General features: G+C 38.8%; 1 protein-coding gene across 1 annotated transcript in view; it reads left to right on the top strand.

Annotated features, from left to right (window-relative positions):
* Window positions 1-18441, top strand: part of LOC124870217 (probable G-protein coupled receptor 158) — a 134122-nt gene that overhangs the window by 59116 nt on the left and 56565 nt on the right. The window contains exons 4-5 of the mRNA XM_047368769.1: window positions 1677-1888; window positions 3825-3893. Coding sequence (XP_047224725.1) covers window positions 1677-1888; window positions 3825-3893 — 281 coding nt within the window. The remainder of the gene's footprint in view (window positions 1-1676; window positions 1889-3824; window positions 3894-18441) is intronic.

Below are 18441 nucleotides of genomic sequence, written 5' to 3'. Positions count from 1 at the left end.
TTATCCTTTTTCCTGGTTCTTTAAATGTTATTAAATTTAGGTTTCAAAATACCTACCTGTAATATGAAATGTGGTGCTGGTTTAAAAAACCTTATTAAAATCAGTGGGATGATGGGGACAGAGTCATGGTGTTTTATCCTCCTTTAATTCATTGTTGCGCCGTGACAACTCTTTGAACTCTTTTAATCATCACCCAAGGCTCTTGGATTTATTGGACTAATGATCTTTAATCTCCCAAACTGATAAACTGAGCAGTTATAAGTAGTAACAGTGGAATGTGATTAAATGCATTAATCCTTGATAATCCTACTGTAAATGAAATGCGATAAGTGTCATTGTTTGAGACAGCTTTTACCCACATACATAAAAACACCCAGAAGTAGGAACAAAATGTAAGGTGTTTTTATTATCAGCAAAGTAATCTGGAACGAGGACGGGAAACGCTAACTGTACAGGAAGAGAGGAGAAATGACTGGTGAACAAAGGATAACGTATAAAATGACTAAAGAGATCTGAGAAATGGCTTATTAAATTGTTGCTGCTTGAACTACCAGGGGTAGAGGGATTCAGGGTCTTGGCTTGCGAGGTAGTAGTTCAATTCAATTCAATTCAAAAATACTTTATTAATCCCAAAGGGAAATTAAATGTTATTGTAGCTCATATTATGAAGGTTTCCTCAAAGAGCCGTTGTAGATGCTGATGGCTGTGGGCAGGAAGGATCTCCTGTAGCGCTCCGTCTTACAGCAGATCTGAAGAAGCCTCTGACTGAAGACACTCTGTTGTTGTACAACAGTCTCATGAAGAGGATGCTCAGGGTTCTCCATAATGTTCTTCATTTTATGAAGAATCCGTCTTTCCACAATGATCTCCAGAGGTTCCAGAGGAGTCCCTAGAACAGAACCTGCCTTCTTTATCAGCTTGTTGAGCTTTTTTAAGTCCCTGGCTCTGATGCTGCTTCCCCAGCAGATGATGGTAGAAGAGATCACACTTTCCACAACAGACTTATAGAAGATAAGTCTGTTGTGTTGCTCAGCTGTTCTCTCTGGTGCTGTCTGAGAGGACTGGGTGAGAACCAGAGATAGTTCAGGTGCAGGTACTTGTGTTGGAGGGTGGAACAGGGTACGCTTATGCCTTGGTCCTGAAGTAGGAGGAAGCGGGAAGCCGCCATCATGGTCCGTGTCCAAAAAGTACAGGTGGTTGGGAACGAAGTCCACAAAAACGAAGATCCAATTTCCAGTAGACAATAATCTTAATTCCCCAGAAACTTCTGTAGCGTAGTTGAGCCTCAGCAAGGAAACAAAGCCTTAGGTTAGAAACCTGCGATGGAGCAAATACAAAGTTACTAGGAGCACAAAAACGAAGCAAAAATCAGTAGCGGCTGAGCTTGTTACCACTAAGGCAAACAATCTGGCATCGAAATGCTGGCGGCCTCCTGCTTAAGTACTCCATGCAATCAGCAGATAGGTCGCACCTGTCACCCAGAGCACCTGAGAACCTCCAACACCAACTGAGAAATACTGAGACAATGATTACAAGTACACAGCACACACACACACACAAACCCTGACAATAAGATATGAAAATTTCAGTACATTCCTTCATTGTGCCTGATTAGCGTATGTGAAAATAGCCATTTAGATTTTAATGCAATTATTAATATATCCTTACTTCCTCAGACAGGGAGCAGAGCTCTTACAGAGATGAGACCTCTGACATGTCCAACAAGTGCCTGCCGTGCAGGGAGGGCTGCCCATACTGCCAGGACGACACGCCCTGCCTGGTGCAGGAGGATGGGGGTCTGCGGCTTACTGTGGCCTCCTTCCAGGGTCTGTGCATGATGCTGGACCTGGGGAGCATGCTTGTGATTTACCACTCCAGGAGAAACAAGGTGAGCGGGACAGGGGGACATCGTGAAAGACTGCTGAAGGTTTACTTTGATTCACAATGCGACTCTTTTGGTCTGCTCAGGAATGTCATCTGTTTCAATTGCTTCAGATCAGGTTAAGCTAAGTTTTGAAGAAGTCAAAGAGCACACTATTTCGGATTTGTTTGTTTCCTAGCCTTCCAGCTGTGAATACTCATTACTTATGGGCTGAATGTTTTCAGTTTTGTTTGTTTAGAAAAAGGTTTTAGACTACTCTCAGCGAAAGCAATGGGGTATGGGTCAGAGACAATCTCACCCTAGAAAATAAAACGTGTTCATTTGCATTGTGCTTGGGGCCAAATTTGTGTCTTTATTGAATTGTGGTCAGCGGCCACACAATATTATTCCAAGAACTGCAAACAGCACCATGAGCTGCGCTTTGGATACCTGTAACGTAGACCCTTACTTTAACATTTTCAAAAGGTTGTAAACATTTCTGAATCTAATATGTTTAAAGACAGACAGAGGTTTAGAGCTCAAAAGGAAAAAATAGAGAAACCTGTACTTCATTCACCCTTTCTGTTATCTGCCGAAGGTCTTGCTCTCTCTCACATTCTGGATAAACAGCAGACGTGTCTAGAAAATACAGTTTACTTTTAAGTGGTTTCTTACAATGCTACGCTTCCTGTGATATCATTTTAAATATCTTGCGGATTTTTAAAATTGCTAACTTTTTTTTCTCTCTAACAATTTCCACGTGTGATGAGTTTGTTTTCAGTGCAATCTGGCTAGCGCTTAACTGGTCAATCACCAGTCAGGGCCAATCAAGCTGGAAGCCAGCCAGTTCCAGCTGATTGCTCCATCTGTACATTTAAGTCCCAAAATGTAAACCTCTTGGGTAGAGGTTTCATGTGTTCTTATCTAAAAATTTGATCACATAGAATTGGAGAAGGATAAAGGCCTTTAAGAAAAACATGAGAACAAGAGTCATGATTAAACTTTTTAAAACTGGTCTCATATTGCTGTTCATCAACCTCCCACTCTCCTAAGTGCAAAAAGCCATGAGGGGAAATCAGAAATGACCAATTACAAATTAAATCAAGACATGAAGGTGTGCAGCAAAAAGGAACTAGTGTAGATGGAGAAAACTTAGCCAAGTATGTTTAATGCTTCATTAGCCTAAGGAACTAAATGTCTTTATGGCTGACCATTATTATTATTCTAGTCCACAAACATCCGCTGCACATCTTGTTTCAAGTTGCTGCATGAGGTCCTCTTTGGCAGCAGAAGTGAATTAAATTCAAGTTCCTCCCAGTGTTCCTTGTCGATAACCACTCAGGCAAAGCTGAGCTGGAATTTTTATAAGTGAACTAATTGTTGATCATCTGTGTTATTGCCTCAGAATCTACCAGTTTTTGCAATTCACAAGCAATGTCCCTTGGGGCTTTTAGAACCACTCAACAGCAAAATCTTTTGAGTTTTATATGGTTAATTAAATGCAACTCAGAAATGCCTGTTTTTCCATTGTGCTTCAAGAAAATACAAGGCATTAAATACATATATATATATGCAGAACTTCCCTCTTTGTTGTTTACTTTGAAACAGGCAATTATTTGGTTTGTGTTTGCATTTCCCTGAAATGAACTGCAATGCAAATCAGTATTCGTAATGGTTGAATCTAAAGAAGGTTTGATTTTAGATAGCACAGTTTAAGGATTAAGTTGTAGAATGCACAAACAATTAAGCACATTAAAGTGGATAAAGATAAAAATATTTTAAACAAATCTACTCAAATGCTGCAAAAACAAATGCCAACAGCTAGATTGGTCTCCTAGAGACTTCTTGGCTCTGCGATTAGTCCCTTAAGACCTCTTCTGTGCTGCAGAGTTCTTAATTCTATCTTTTTACCGTCTCCCATCTTACACTAATGAGATTTGTTTTTATTGTTCCTTTTCAACAGAGCATCCGTACATCTGGTCTCATTCTGCTGGAGGCCATCTTGTTTGGGGCGTTACTGCTGTACTTTCCAGTAAGTCTCTTATTTGATCTTACTGACCTTGGTATTCAAAACTGACTCGGTTTGTTGGTGCTTACATGGTAACTACAAGGCCTTAATATTCCTACCCTTTGAAATTGGACACATTTAGTCACATTACAAGCACAAACTTAGTGTATTGTAATTTTTTGTTATAGACCAAGACAAAATAGCACATAATTCTAGAGTGAATGTAAATTCCTACATTATGTTCAATATTTTTTACTGATGAAAACTTGAAACCTGTAGCCTGCATGTATATTCAGCCCCCTATATACTAATACCCCCAGATAGAATCCAGTGCAGTCACTTGCCTTCAGAACTCACTTAAATAATAAATAGGGTCCCCTTGTGTGTAATTTGATATCACCATACATCCAGCTGTTCTGTGAAGGCCTCAACAATTTATTTGAGAATATTAGAGAACAAACAGCATCAAAAAGAGCAAGGAACACAACAGGTCAGGATTTAAGTTTTGGAGGGGTTTTTCCATTATCTGAAAATGGAAAGAATATAGCAGCACTGAAATCTTACCAAGATGTGGCTGTCCAACAATGACAGAGCAATAACCAGGCAAGGAAAGCATTAATCAGAGAAGCAGCCAAGATGTCCGTAACTCTGGTGGAGCAGAGATCTACAACTCAGGTGGTAGAATCTGTAAACAGGACAAGATTTAATTGTGCACTTTACAAATTTGGCCTTTCTGAAAGGATGGTAAGGAGGAAGCCATCTTTGAAAAAAATCCACCAGAAATCCCAATTGCTGTGTACCTCAGTTCACACCAAAAACAAAGAAGAATGTGTCTAAATTAAAAATTCTTGTTGTGTAAGATTAGTAATGCACATTGCCCTGAACACACTGTCCCCTGGACAGTGCTGATGAGAAGATGGATGGAGCTAAATACAGGGCAATCCTGCAAGCAGACCTATTGAATGGTTGCAAAAGACTTGAGACTGGGATGGAGGTCCCTCTTCCAGCAACATGGCAACCCTAAACATACAGCTACAATAAAAAGGCTCAGATTAAAACATATGTATGCGTTGGAGTGGTCCAGTCAAAGTTCAAACTGAACTTCAATTGAGAATCTATAACAAGATTTGTTCACGGATCATCCGATGTGAGTGAGCTTCAGCTGATACAAAGAAGAATGTGACAAAACTTACAGTATAGTTTTACAAGGCTTGTACAGGTCCTTCTCAAAAAATTAGCATATTGTGATGAAGTTCATGAGATAGGAATTTTGGGTTTTCATGAGCTATATGCCAAAATCATCCATATTAAGACAATGAAAGACCTGAAATATTTCAGTTAGTGTGCAATGAATCTAAAATATATGAATGTTAAATTTTCATCATGACATTATGGAAAATAATGAACTTTATCACAATATGCTAATTTTTTGAGAAGGACCTGTAGAGTCAAGCGCCTAAAGACTTGCAGCGATAACTGCAATGAAAGGTGGTTCAACAAACTATTAACCGAGGGCACCTAAAAACAAATGCATGTAAAGACATATTTTGAAAACCACAAATGCTTCTCCTTCCTCCTTTACCACAAAGTCACAATTTTCTGTTATTCTATCACATAAAATCCCAGTTTGTCGGAGTTTATTGTTGAAGTATGCAATATGTGAAGATGGTAAAGTGGTGTGAATACATTTGCAAGGCACTGTATCTGTAGGACTACTGATTGTTTGTGGTTACTGTACTGTGGCTTAAATACAACAAGCAGGGACCTCTGGACATTGACAATATAGGTTAAGCCTAAAATGGTGCTACTGCTAACCCAGAAGGTATTTAGAGGAGGGAGGGATCAGAAATCACTTTAAATGGGATTGAGAAAGAATAGCTTTACAATTTGTTTACCTCTGGAAGTAGCTTCATAGTCACAGGTATCACATGCATGGTTGCTGATATGGATGATTCTGTAATCATAAAAGTCTGATTGCATCCAGGCAGCATTAGCTGTGCTCGTGGTTTGGATACAGTCTTAAAAAGTACAGACAAACACCTAAATAGGCCGAGTAGCCAGTGTTTGCTGACAGCATGAAGTAGCAGAACAGCACAGTGTGGATCCCACCAGCTGAATCAGAAGCACCACCCACAGAATCACTCATCAGATTGGCTGCATGAATTAGCAGCAGACATGGAGCTTTGTACTGTTAGTTAGTCTAAGATTTCAGATTTGGCTGACATGTCACCAGGACACTTTTCAACTTTCTTTCAATCTATTTTGGAAAAAAATGCTATTCTTTTGTTTTTTTGCTGAGCTTTCTAAATTTTGCTTACACAGAATTTTCTTCTGCTAGAAATAATGATGCACATCAAAATGACAAGCCCAACCAAGTCACCCATACAATCTGATGAAAAACATTGTTTATTTTGGTCAGGATAATCTGTATGAATATATAGGATTGTGGATGGTGAGGGGTAGCATGGGTGTGAGAGTGTTTCTTCAGTCCCAACCATATATTGGTAAATGGAGAGTATAATATTGTCAACGACATTTTTTAAAGGCAAAAAAGGATTGCAAAGACATCATTACCAGAATGGTCAATCAAACACTGCTTCATTATAGACATCAGTCCAGCACTGCTTTTACCCACATTATTAAAATGACAATTTTGCTTCCTACAAGCTTTTGCTTCCTACTATTATATAACCATCAGTGACAGACCCATTTTAGATCTGATCCAAACTGACACTCTGGGCATGCAACAAAAGACAATCACCTATAGAGCTGAGGATGACAAAAACATGGAAATGGCTTTATAATTAATATAAGAATCTTCTGGAAGACATTCACAATGTTGCACTCTGTTGGTTAAAAAAGCACTAGTTGTGTAACCAGTGAAAAAAGGAAAGGACTGGAGTGTTTTGACCCAGTGCTTTAGAAACTTTTCAGATTATCTTATGTCACAACAGCAAAGAGTCTTGCTAAAGATTGTTGGATTAATTATCTTTGACTAGGCCATTCTATTTAGGTGCATTCATTTTCATACCAATTCTGACCATTTAAAGTTGAGAAAAAGCATCCCTTCCGCATGATGCTACCACAAGGGTATGGTGTGCCCACGGCAATGTGTACTTTTTGCCAGCCTTACTGTTTTGCACGTAGGCCAAAAATGTCATCTAAATCTTTTCTGACTAGAGCACCTTACTCCACATGTTTGCTGTGTCCCCTAAATGTCAGGATCTGCCAGTTTTGGCTTTGTTTTTGTTTTGCTGTTGAATGTTGGTTCCTTATGTTGAGTAGTTTTCCTATATTTAGTTATTTCTTCTGTTATCCTGGTGTTTGTTTTAGTTCCGTCTGTACTTCTGCATCTTTAGTTCTAGTGGTTCATCCTCTCTTGTTCTTAGATCCCCTTTGTCATTTTTTACTTAGTTGTTTGTTTCCCTTAATATTAGTTGTTCTCCCCAGCCTTACTTCTAGTATAGTTTTCTCTCGCTTAGTTCTTCATGTTTATTTCTCCCTTCCCGGTTTATTATTCTCATGTAGTTCTCTGTGTTAGTCCCTTCTGTTACAGTTCTTCTCTTGCAGTAATAGTATTTGATTATTTGTTCCTGCTAGGTTTAGTTTCCACTTATTGTTTATGTTTTAGTTATTTGTTATCTTAGGTCTTCACTTTCTCTGCTCACCGCTGCTAGTTCTTAATTTATTGTTTCTTTCTTACCCAGTCTCCCACTTCCTGGTTTCTAGTGTGTTTACGTTTTCAGTCTAGTTTAGTTCCTCATGTCCCTGCGTTCCTCAACATTAATCACCTTAGTAACCACCATTCTCTCAGTCTCCAAAGCCGGTTCTCGCACCTGTTTTCACTAATCATTAGATCACCTTAACTTTCCTCTCATTGGTCCACTCTCCTCCTCTCCCTGCATTTAACCTGGTCTATGTTCATTGATCTCTACTGGTTCCTCATTAAATGTCACATCTCTCCTCGAGCTCCTCGTGTTTCCCTGCATTATGGTAAGCAGGAAATTAATCTGTGATTCTCCAGCGACCGTGTAAGTGCTGAACTACTAGCCGTTATTAAAGTAAATCTTACTTCACAATATGCCGAGCCCTTGTCCCTGTTTGCATTTTGGTCCACAACAACCTCAGACTCTGATACTAAATGGCTTGTGTCAAATTGTAAGCATGACTTTCATTTTCTTCTTGATTCTTACACAAGGGCCAGGTTTGTGGAGGGCACAAATTCTAGTTATTTTCTCAACAGATTTTGCCACCACATCTCGGAATGTTTGCTGCTCCTCCAGAGTTCCCATAGATGTTTTGGGTGCTTTTGTAATTAATATTCAATTTACTGGTCTTATGAGTTTAGGTGGATCCACATTTCTTAGTAGGACTGCAGTTGCATAGTTTTGAATCGTGGTTTAAACAGTGCAGTGGAAGATGTCCAAAGCAAAGGGCCTTATTTTATAACCTAACCCTGCTCACTGCTTCTGCCTTCACTGCCTCCACCTCTCTGCTTGCTTGGACTCTTTATCCCCTTGCTCTCTGTTTGCTTCCATTCGTTTACTCTTACCATCTTACCTCTCAGCCAAACACCACAGAAATGCTGGCTTAAACTACTTTAAATGATGATACTCAAGGATACTCAAGGCGTGATACTCAAGGATTCTTTAGAAGATTTTGATAGGGTTTTTTTATTGGTTTTGACAGAAGGACCAAATGACAGGAGCAACTGCAATTCTCATGGCAACACAAGCAAATCAGCACAGGATGCCTCCTGTTTCCACAGATGACACTGACAAACCTCCAGAAAATAGCAGTGATGGAAATGTAAATTCATCTACTTGAACAAAAAAGAACAGAACAGATTGCACTCTAAATGCTTCCCTCCTAAACAACTTCAGAAAGATACCACCAAGCCACAAAGCCCAACAGTGGGCGTGAATGAGATCACGTAAACACTTTTGCAGTAAGAAAAACGTCAAAGCACTTAGTTTTGTCAATAACATGGTGTCTGATATCTAAGAGAAAATATTGATGATCACAGATTAACGTACAGGAGAGGACAAGATAGTACACAGGGCTCTGAAGGACAACTGCAGCTTGTTGACATAAGGACGAATGCAGTAAAATCTCTGTCAACATGCTGCATTCGTCCTTATGTCAACAACTGCAGCTTGTTGACATAAGGACGAATGCTGTAAAATCTCTGTGCTAATACACAACAGAAGAAATAAAGGTAATAAGATGAGAAACAGTAGACAGCAATTGAACCTGAAGAATTTTTTTGTCAAGCGCAACTTGCAATAGTACGGAGCTCGCGAGGGGACATGGGGGGATTTTTTTCTTTTGCGTCCCCACGCAATACTTTGTGGGATAGTTTCCAAACCAGATAACTGCAAAAATGGAACAATCACTATGCCTGTTTTTGAGATTTATTGAGTTTTATTTTGAAATTGGCCTTAAATAAAATGATCTTCAATCAGACTTAAAGACATTATCCACACAAGCTGTCAAACTACTGAACTCTGGACAATAATACTGCATGAAACCACATGCCAGTTAGGTTAATTGGTCACTCTAAATTGCCCTTAGGTGTGTGAATGAGTTTGTGTATGGTTGTATGTGTGTTGCCCTGCAATGGACTGGCGACCTGTCCAGGGTGTACCCCGCCTCTCGCCCATATACTGCTGGAGATAGGCACCAGCTTCCCCGCGACCCACTATGGAAGCGGTAGAAAATGACTGACTGACTTTTGTTTTTATAGTGATTTGAGCAGTTCGTCTTATCCTAAGCATTTAATCGCATTGTTGACTGCATGTTAACTTGCATATGACAAATAAACTACACCAATGTCATATCAGTGCTATTTGTTTTGTGAGCAATTTGTCAAATGTGCTGCTGTTCCAAAATGCACAGCTTTCTCAAGGTGATTAACAACTTTTGCGAGCGAACGCAAAAGTATTGCGTGGGGACGCAAAAGAAAAAACAATTCCCCGTGTCCCCTCGCAGCCTCCGTACCATAGAAATAATAAGTCACTAAGCCACTTAAATTTGCTTTATTAAACATTAGATCTTTGTCAGGAAAATAATTTTTAATCAGTGACTTCATACATTGTCAGGTGTTTTCCCCCAGGCCTTGAAAACAGCAATAATTAAACAACTGTTGAAAAGGAATAATTTGGGCAAGTTGCTTTTGCAAAATTACTGGCCCATCTCAAATCTCCCATTTATCAATTTCACAAAAGCTGTGTTTCAACAGTAGTGCAATCTTAACAATGACCAGCTTCTTTGACATCTTAAAGTCATGTTTCTGTGCTCAACATATTACTGAGAGTGCAGCATTTGACACTGTTCATCATGGTATATTACTGCAGGGGCTCACAAAGTGGGGGTTGAGACCCCAAACCCCCCCAAACGTTGCCATAACTACGCAGCTAACACACAGCTCGACAGGTGGCTATAAACCCATTCAAGCGTTGGGTAGATAGAACAAATAAATGCATGGAAGGGGCATTATTTTCTTCAGCTGAATGAAAACAAAACTGAAAAAAGTATCTTTGGACCAAAGGAGGAGTGAGGAGTCAGCACAAAACTTCAGTTACTACAGCTAGAAACCACAGAGATGGCCCAAAATGTGGGTGTTGTGATGGACTCTGAACCTTCAGAAGCACAAAAAGACAACCACTAAGTCGGCCTTCTATCACCTGAATAACATTTCCAGGATTAAAGGACTAATGTTCGAACAGGATTGTGAAAAAATGATTCATGCATTTATCTTTAGTGAAATTAATTAGTGCAACAGTGTCTTCACAGGTCTGCATACATAGTTAGACAGCTGCTGCTGATTCAGAACGCTGCTGCCCGCATCCTCAAAAAAACTAAGAAAGTAGAACAAGTCACCCCAGTTCTAAAGTGCTTATACTGGCTCCCTGTATCTCATAGAATGGACTTTAAAATACTTCTATTAAATCGCTGAAAGTTTCCTTTCTGCATTCCCAGAATCAGAAACAAAAATGGAGTATTCAGTTGTTATGCTCCACTTATCTGGAATAAACTTACAGAAAACTGCAAAAATGCTGAAACCCTGCGTTCTTTTAAATGAAAAAGGTAAAAACCTTGACTGTTCTATTTAACTTTTCTTTCTTTTATTTTGGCACTGCAATGTACTTTTTTCTTTTCTTATGTTTTCATCATATAAACTACATTGACTTGTCTTGTTACTGAAAGGTGTTGTACAAATAAACTTGCCTTTGCAGAAAAGTTGGATTTGCATATTAAAGGACACACATGGACTCAAGTTAGTGGACTTAGGAAGGCAGTTTCTTGCACTGAATTTAATTAAGAGTATCAAAGAACACTAAATACAAATTCACACCAGACTTTTCCAACTTATGTTTGAAAAAAATAATATTGAAAACGCTGTTTCATTTTCCTTCCACATCACTGCTATGCACTATTTTTGGTTGGTCTATTACATAAAATCCTCGCAACATACATAGATTAAAAGGTTTAAGAAATATGAATACCTTTGCAAGACACTGTACACTTCTTATTCAATAAATCCTGCCTTTTTGAGTTGCATCGTCATCCTTGTAATCACTGGCCAGACAATAACATAGAGCAGGACATCTTGGCTATGAGTGTGTCTCACTTTGTGGGTGCCTTAACCAGGCTTCATGGCAGGTGGGTGCCATTGTGCTATTTGCATGTGTGTATTTACTGTTGTTCCTACAGCCCACAGTGCACCTGGTGTGCTGAATCAGAAGCTCATCTTTAGAAGGGAAACAGATGGAGGAAACCTGTGTGCCATGTTAACAGGGAGATGTTAACAGGGGATTCACTTTCCTCAAATACTTGTGCAGATTGCCACCAGTGAGCTGCTGCTCTCCTCAAACAGAACGTGTATCGTCTGGATGTTAGCCATTTGTAGGAAAAATACTGAATTATTTGAAAAAAGAGCCTAATTATGATGGTTTTCTTTTTTGAAGGTTACTGTCAAGATTTTTATGAGTAGCATAGTAGCAGAACAATGAGAAGAGAGGTATGGTTTGTTATTAAGTCATCAGTGAAGGTAGGGCCATCCTTAGATCAAACCTGGCTTGATTTTTTTTTATCCACCCACCTATCCTTTTCTCTCTTTACCCCAAGGATACCTCCACTTCCAAAAATAGCATCACTAAAATATCCTGCCATTCTTATGTTCACACAGTCGAGTGTTTTCTTCTCCCACTGCGCTGCTTTCTGACCATCTTTTTTTCAGTAAATCACAGCATCTTCCCTGCTTGTCTCAAGCTTATCCATGCCCTCCACATCCTTCATCTTTTCTGTTTATAACCTTGTCTGCATGTTTCCTTTCTGTCTGCATCCTCTCCTCTAGTCTTGCCATTTGTTGCCAGATCTTATTTTTTTTTTCTCTCTCTCTGCCACTACAAGTCTTCTCGGCTGTAGCTGTACCACTCTGGCGCTCAATGCATTTTTAAACAGTCCATCAAGTTCTAGCACAACTTGTTTTAAAAATACCTCTGCTGATTAATTGATGGAGGAGGCTTCTGAGGTTGGAGGCAAACCAAGACAATCACTTTCTCTTCTAGATGATATGAAAATGTGTTCTGTCGTATCAGTGTCCTCGCTGGTGGTAATGAAGGGTTTGATTGGGTTTTGACCAAATATCTACATGTATGTTTGAAAGTGTAGGCCATAACGGAAGAGTAACAAATATGTTTAGATGACTATACATTTTCACAGTTTCCTGACATCAAATGACAAAAGCAGAAACAACAAAGAAAAACTGTACAAAACTGTGTTTAATGAATAATGCAGTAATAAACACAGTGAAGGTGTGGCACACAGGGCAGTGAAACAGTATTTGCTTTCTTACAGATTTTTCCAGTGCTTGCTTTTTGTTACGCTTCAATGTTTTAGATCATAAAACTATGTTTAATATCAGACAAGGATAACCTGAGTAAATACTGAATACAGTTTTCATGAGGATTTCATTCAGGGTTAGGTTAGTTAAATCTTGAATTAACTGTGATTAACTCTTTTTGAGTTTCAATTTTACCAGCCATACCCAGGCCTAATTCTAAAAAAGACAACGCATTTTAGTGCAGATGAGGAACACCAACACTGACATCTATTAGTCTGGGAAGCATTACAAATGCATTCCTGGGGCTTTGGGAACAACAGTGGGAACCATTATCCACAAATGGTGAAAACATTGAACTATGGTGAACCTCTCCAGATCTGGCCAGCTTACCAAAATTACTTCAGCTTTGATGACTCATCCGGAAGGTCACAAAAAAACCAAGAACAACATGTAAAGCACACCCGGCCTAATATACCTTAGCTAAGAGGCTGAGAGACTGGGCAAGAAAGGCACCCATAGTAGACTTCCAATGTAAAAACCACAGTCGACCAAATAGAAAAATTAACAATGGCCCGGAGATGTTCAGCCATCAGTATGTAAACACACTTGGGTCGATAACGACACAGCAAGTCCACCTCTAAATGGCTCAAGAAAACTTATTGAGACTTAATGAAAATAGTGTGTGTCCAGGATGTGTGGGGTGTTAGCTGTCATTTTTCCTGACCCAAGACCTTTACAAGTCCTGGATGGAGGAAAGGTCAGTCCTGATGATCTTTTCTGCAGACCTTTTACATCCTCAGCATGCAATCAAGTTTATCAGAGGTCTGCTAATGAACTTATTGTTTGATTCAGGTGTGATGAAGCAGAGACCCATTTAAAAGTGGCAGGACAACAGTCCTCGACTGCTGGACTTTGACACATATGGTTTAGATAGCTATTTGATGTAATAAATAAAATCGTAATTTATCTCAGGTTATCTTTGTCTGATGTTAAAATTACTTTTATGATCTGAAACATTTAAGTGTGACAAAAAAAGAAAAAACAGAAGAAACCTGTAAGGGGGAAAACAATATTTTACAGCAGTGTAGTTAAGAACATGAGCCACATATTATGAAGCATCTAGGCTTTGTTTAGTCTTGCTTGACAAAAATGTTAACTCCCTTGGATACTGCAGGAAGTAGAATATAACCATCCTTCTTCTTTACTTATTAACTCAGGCTTTTTGTAACAGTAACAGTGAATGACAAGATTATATCAAAGTCAAACAATAAAGAAAACTGTTTAAATATTTAAACTAAAATATACGTTTCAAGTAAATTTCATGTTTTAAAAAAAACTCTCATTTGAGTTTTTTATAAGCTTGCCACACCATAAGCATGCACAATCATGTTCTAAGTACTGTGTGATTTAAACATTGTGATCCTTTAACTGCTAAAGGTGGAAGTCATTTTAATCAATTTCATTTTAAGCGATGCTTATTAGCTTATGAAAGTTTTTTTTAGCACACGTTTAATTCCTTTAGTGTTAAAGAAGTTGTGAATAATATCGCCAACATGGTCTTTTCTCTAAATTGGCCTTATTATAAAGTCTGTCTTTGCTTGAAATATTAGGAAATAATTTTATACCACTCGCATGCTGTTCCGGTTTCTTTATGTTTTATTAGTTCCAGCAGCTTTGACTGTGCGTGTTCGGTTTTTACTGAGGAAGCGAGACGGTATGCCAGAGCTGAACTGAGAGTGGGCACACTGAGGGCTTCAACAAGGAATGTAATGACAGTTTAAATGCACATTGATTCACACTATGGCAGGATGTGTGAAATATATATAGTCAATTCCACGATGATAACGAGGAGGAAATAAGCTGTGGATTAGTTCATTGCTCATTAACCTGTGACATTTGCTATGAGTCATCATTTACTCGTAACATCCTCCGTAGCTGCATAATATCTTGTCAGATTTAATATTTTTCTCATTTCATCAATTTGTCTTCATGCCACGGTCTCTGAGCTGCATTCTTGTTGACCTGATAGAGTGTACGCGGTGATTCATATTCCTTATCACACATTAGCTCGCCTTGTGTTCTAACGCATCTCCCAGTCAGACCGTTGCAGTCTCAAGCCTGGCTGCTTTTTTGTTGAATTTGTCACACATGCTCAGCTTCTTTTCAGTGGAAAAAACCTTACAGGAGTTGGTGCTACTTAAGTCTAATTACACAGTATGCTAGGTGTCTCTTTAATGCCAAGACATGAGAGCGGCAGAGATATTCCAATTGTTTAATTTCTCACCTATTCTGTGCTGTTGTGCTGCTGCTGTTGCAGTTACGGGATCTGGGGTTTGCAAACTGTGACATTTAGTGTAAAAGCAAATCTCTCATTAAAGGTGGTTTTAAATTATGAACAGAACAAAAAGAAAGAAAATGCTGTATCTATTAACACACCCATCAAGCATAATATTCTAACCACTTGCGTATTAGTGTGTTGGCCTCCTTTCAAAATTGCACTGATTGGTCAAGGCATGGGCTGCACTAGAACCCTGAAGTGCTCTAGCAGTGGGTGATTTATGACCTGTAAACTGGGGCTCCCATGGATCAGACCTGTTTGTACAGCACATCCCACAGATGCCCGATTAGATAAGGTTTTTGGGGAAGTTGGAGACCTAATAAACACTTGAAACTGAATATTATTTCCAAACCATTTTTGGTTTCTGGCAGGGTTTGTTACCTACAGCCATCATGGAAAACATTAATAAGAAAAAAACATTCTTAATCCTAAAGAGAAGTTATATGTTGGAATAACTGACTGTATAACTTTCTTCAAATTGGGGCTGTGGGCAAGATGAATCTTCTGTAGAAGTGTGTGTGACTACTGCAGACCAGGAACACCCTGCAAGAGCAGCAGTTTTGGAGATTTTTTGACCCCGATGTCTAGCTGTCCCAATATAGCATTCATTAAACCTGCTCAAATCCATATGCTTCCTTCCTTCTTATAATACATAATCCTTTTGGAGAAAATGTTCACTTGCTGCTTAATATATCCTATCAGCTCACAGGTGCCATGATGAAGAGATAATAAGTCTTAATCACTTCTCTTGTGATTGGTCATAATGCCATGACCTGTGTATTTTTGAGTCCTACACACACAGCCCCCTTCATTTAGCTCTAAGCAGCATACAGATACAAATTATTACTGGTGCTTACTGATTTCTTAATGAGTGACACAGGAGGTACATTTACAGTATTCAGGAAGTTTTGTAATTCTAGGGTATTACTTATAGATACATAAATATCCATAGATACATAAAATTATCTGGTCTATGAGTTACTAACAGTATTTGCCTTTAACCAGTGTTCAAAAAGTACACCAAATTCCACAGTTATTTACTAAACAAAACTGATTCATAGATTGGTTCAGTGATGGATTGACTGTTAATTTCAAATGTATAAATAAAAAGAAATACTTACAACAAATGAAACTAAATTAATTCATTTGTTAATCCTTTAGAATCAACCCTTGGTATGCACCCTTGCTGCTTCAACAAGGCTTAAAAGGGAGAGCAGCAACCAGGTGCTTCTAATTCACTTACCCTTTTTTATTTAAACATCAAACAGTGTGCCCACCTCTGTCAAAGCAGGAGTTTTCACAGTTTTCTGGTATGAAACTCACAGCTGTGTCTTAACACAATGCCAAGAAGGAACATCATCAGCAATGACTTGAGAGAAGCAATAGTTCTCCATCAATCATGGATTAAGGTAATTTCCAAACAATTTGAAGTCCATTAATTCTGCAGGGATAATAGTTATTCACAAGTGAAAAACATTTGGAACAGTTGCCTGTCTGAACAAATCAATCCTATTCTGGCTTCCTTCCACTGGCTGCCTGTGTATTTTGCAGTTCTGTTTAAATTTATTGTTTATAAATGTCTTAATGATCTTGCCCCGCCATACCACAATGAGCTTCTTCATCTATACTTACCTTCTCGGCCCCTCAGGTTGGCTAAACAGGAGCTTTTGCAGGTACCGAGGTCCAGGATTTAACTTATAGAGGAAAGGACGTTCTTTATTGTTGCTTCTCAACTGTGATATAAACCACACCTGCACAATGAAGAGGCTTCCTCAAAACTCGTTTTAAGTTAGAAACTTCACCTTATTTGTATAAACTGGTTTTATTGTAATGATTTTTTTGTTGGTCCTATGTCATATTTTCATTTATGTTTTGCTCTTTTTGGTATGTTTTCAGTATGCTGTTATGTGCAGCACTTTGTTTCAACTGGTGCTGTTTAAAAGTGCTTTATAAATAAAATTAGTATGGTAATCTTCCCAGGACGTCCGAGCAAGTTTAGCCCAATGTAAAATGGTCCAGTGCTCAAAGATATGGAAATAACCCAGGAGCTCCATCTCAAACTCTACCCGTCCCTGTTGGCATGTTAACTGTTAATGTTCAAGATAACAGAATTAGAAAAAAACTGAACTGGTTTGATATTAAACAAAAGCAAAGAATATATCAGCTTGAACTAGATTTACAAATTTGTATCTGAATGAGTTTTGAAATCATGCGGTTTAGAAAGATGAGGCCTAAGTAGAGATGTTTGGCCATTTTGCACAGCACTGTTGGCAAAAACACTTAATACCAGCTGTAAAGCATGGTGGCAGAGGACTGATGATTTCGGATTGTCTTTCAGCCACAAGACCTGAGCACAATTCTAGTCATTGCAAACTCCTCTGTTTACCAAAGTATTCTAGAGTCAAATATGAAGCCCACTATACAACAGCTGAGGTTTGGCTCAAACTATGTTATGAAACAGGACAAGGATCCCAAGTACAGCAGAAAGGAAAAAAAAACAAGCATCAGAACCCTGTCAGACATGCAACAGTAAATACCTTCTTTGACAGTTTAAAACCAACCTTAACATTTCACTTTCAATCATGTGAATTTCATACTGACTATTTGTTACTAATAAAATAGTGGAAACGTTTGACTTGTGCTGTGCTGAGGCTGCAGAAACCTCAGACTTTACACAACTAGGACCAAATCGGTATTCTGTTTTCCTGACTAATCTTTCTAGAGCAAACATTTTTCATCGCCAACTCTCAAACTTTCCTCCAAGTTAAGTTACCTGACCTTATATTTACCTCTGGAGCTAGTCTGTGATCTTCTACATAAACTTTAACAATCATGTACGTCCTTGGAAAACGTTTTCTCAGGGTAGGAAAAGGGCGTGGAAATTTATTCAGACTTCCTCAAACCACAAAATAATGCAAATTCCTCAAAGTGTCATGGATAAACGGTCACAAGGGACGGTACCAATTAGGTGACTTGTACAAGCTACAGGAGATTTTTATATACGGCCTCCTGCTGAGCTGCATGCTAATGAAGTGCAATGCAGCCATAACAGAAGTGAAAATGGAAGCTCTGATCTTCTCGGTATGCCAGGCTTGTCTCCTCAACCTCCATTGCACTCTACTTTAGGTAAAAGATGGAAAGAAGTCTTCACATCCAGCCATAATTTATCAACAGTCATCAATTTCAAGGCTTTATGACAAACCAGAGAGACGAGCCAAGACTCACCAGGCAAAACAATAAATATTTATTTTGGAAAACAAGAAAAGAAAATGCAAAATCTTAGTGATATTTAATATTTTGTCCCACATAAAGGCTACATGCTGCTCTCAGCCGATGTGAGCTGTGGAGGCGTGAGCTATCTGTGATGTCTGCCTCCAGCTCTGCTT

The sequence above is a fragment of the Girardinichthys multiradiatus genome, chromosome 6, assembly GCF_021462225.1.
Source record: "Girardinichthys multiradiatus isolate DD_20200921_A chromosome 6, DD_fGirMul_XY1, whole genome shotgun sequence".
NCBI lineage: Eukaryota > Metazoa > Chordata > Actinopteri > Cyprinodontiformes > Goodeidae > Girardinichthys > Girardinichthys multiradiatus.
The sequence above is the reverse complement of the archived record's forward strand: the minus strand, read 5'-3'. Positions and strand labels throughout refer to the sequence as shown.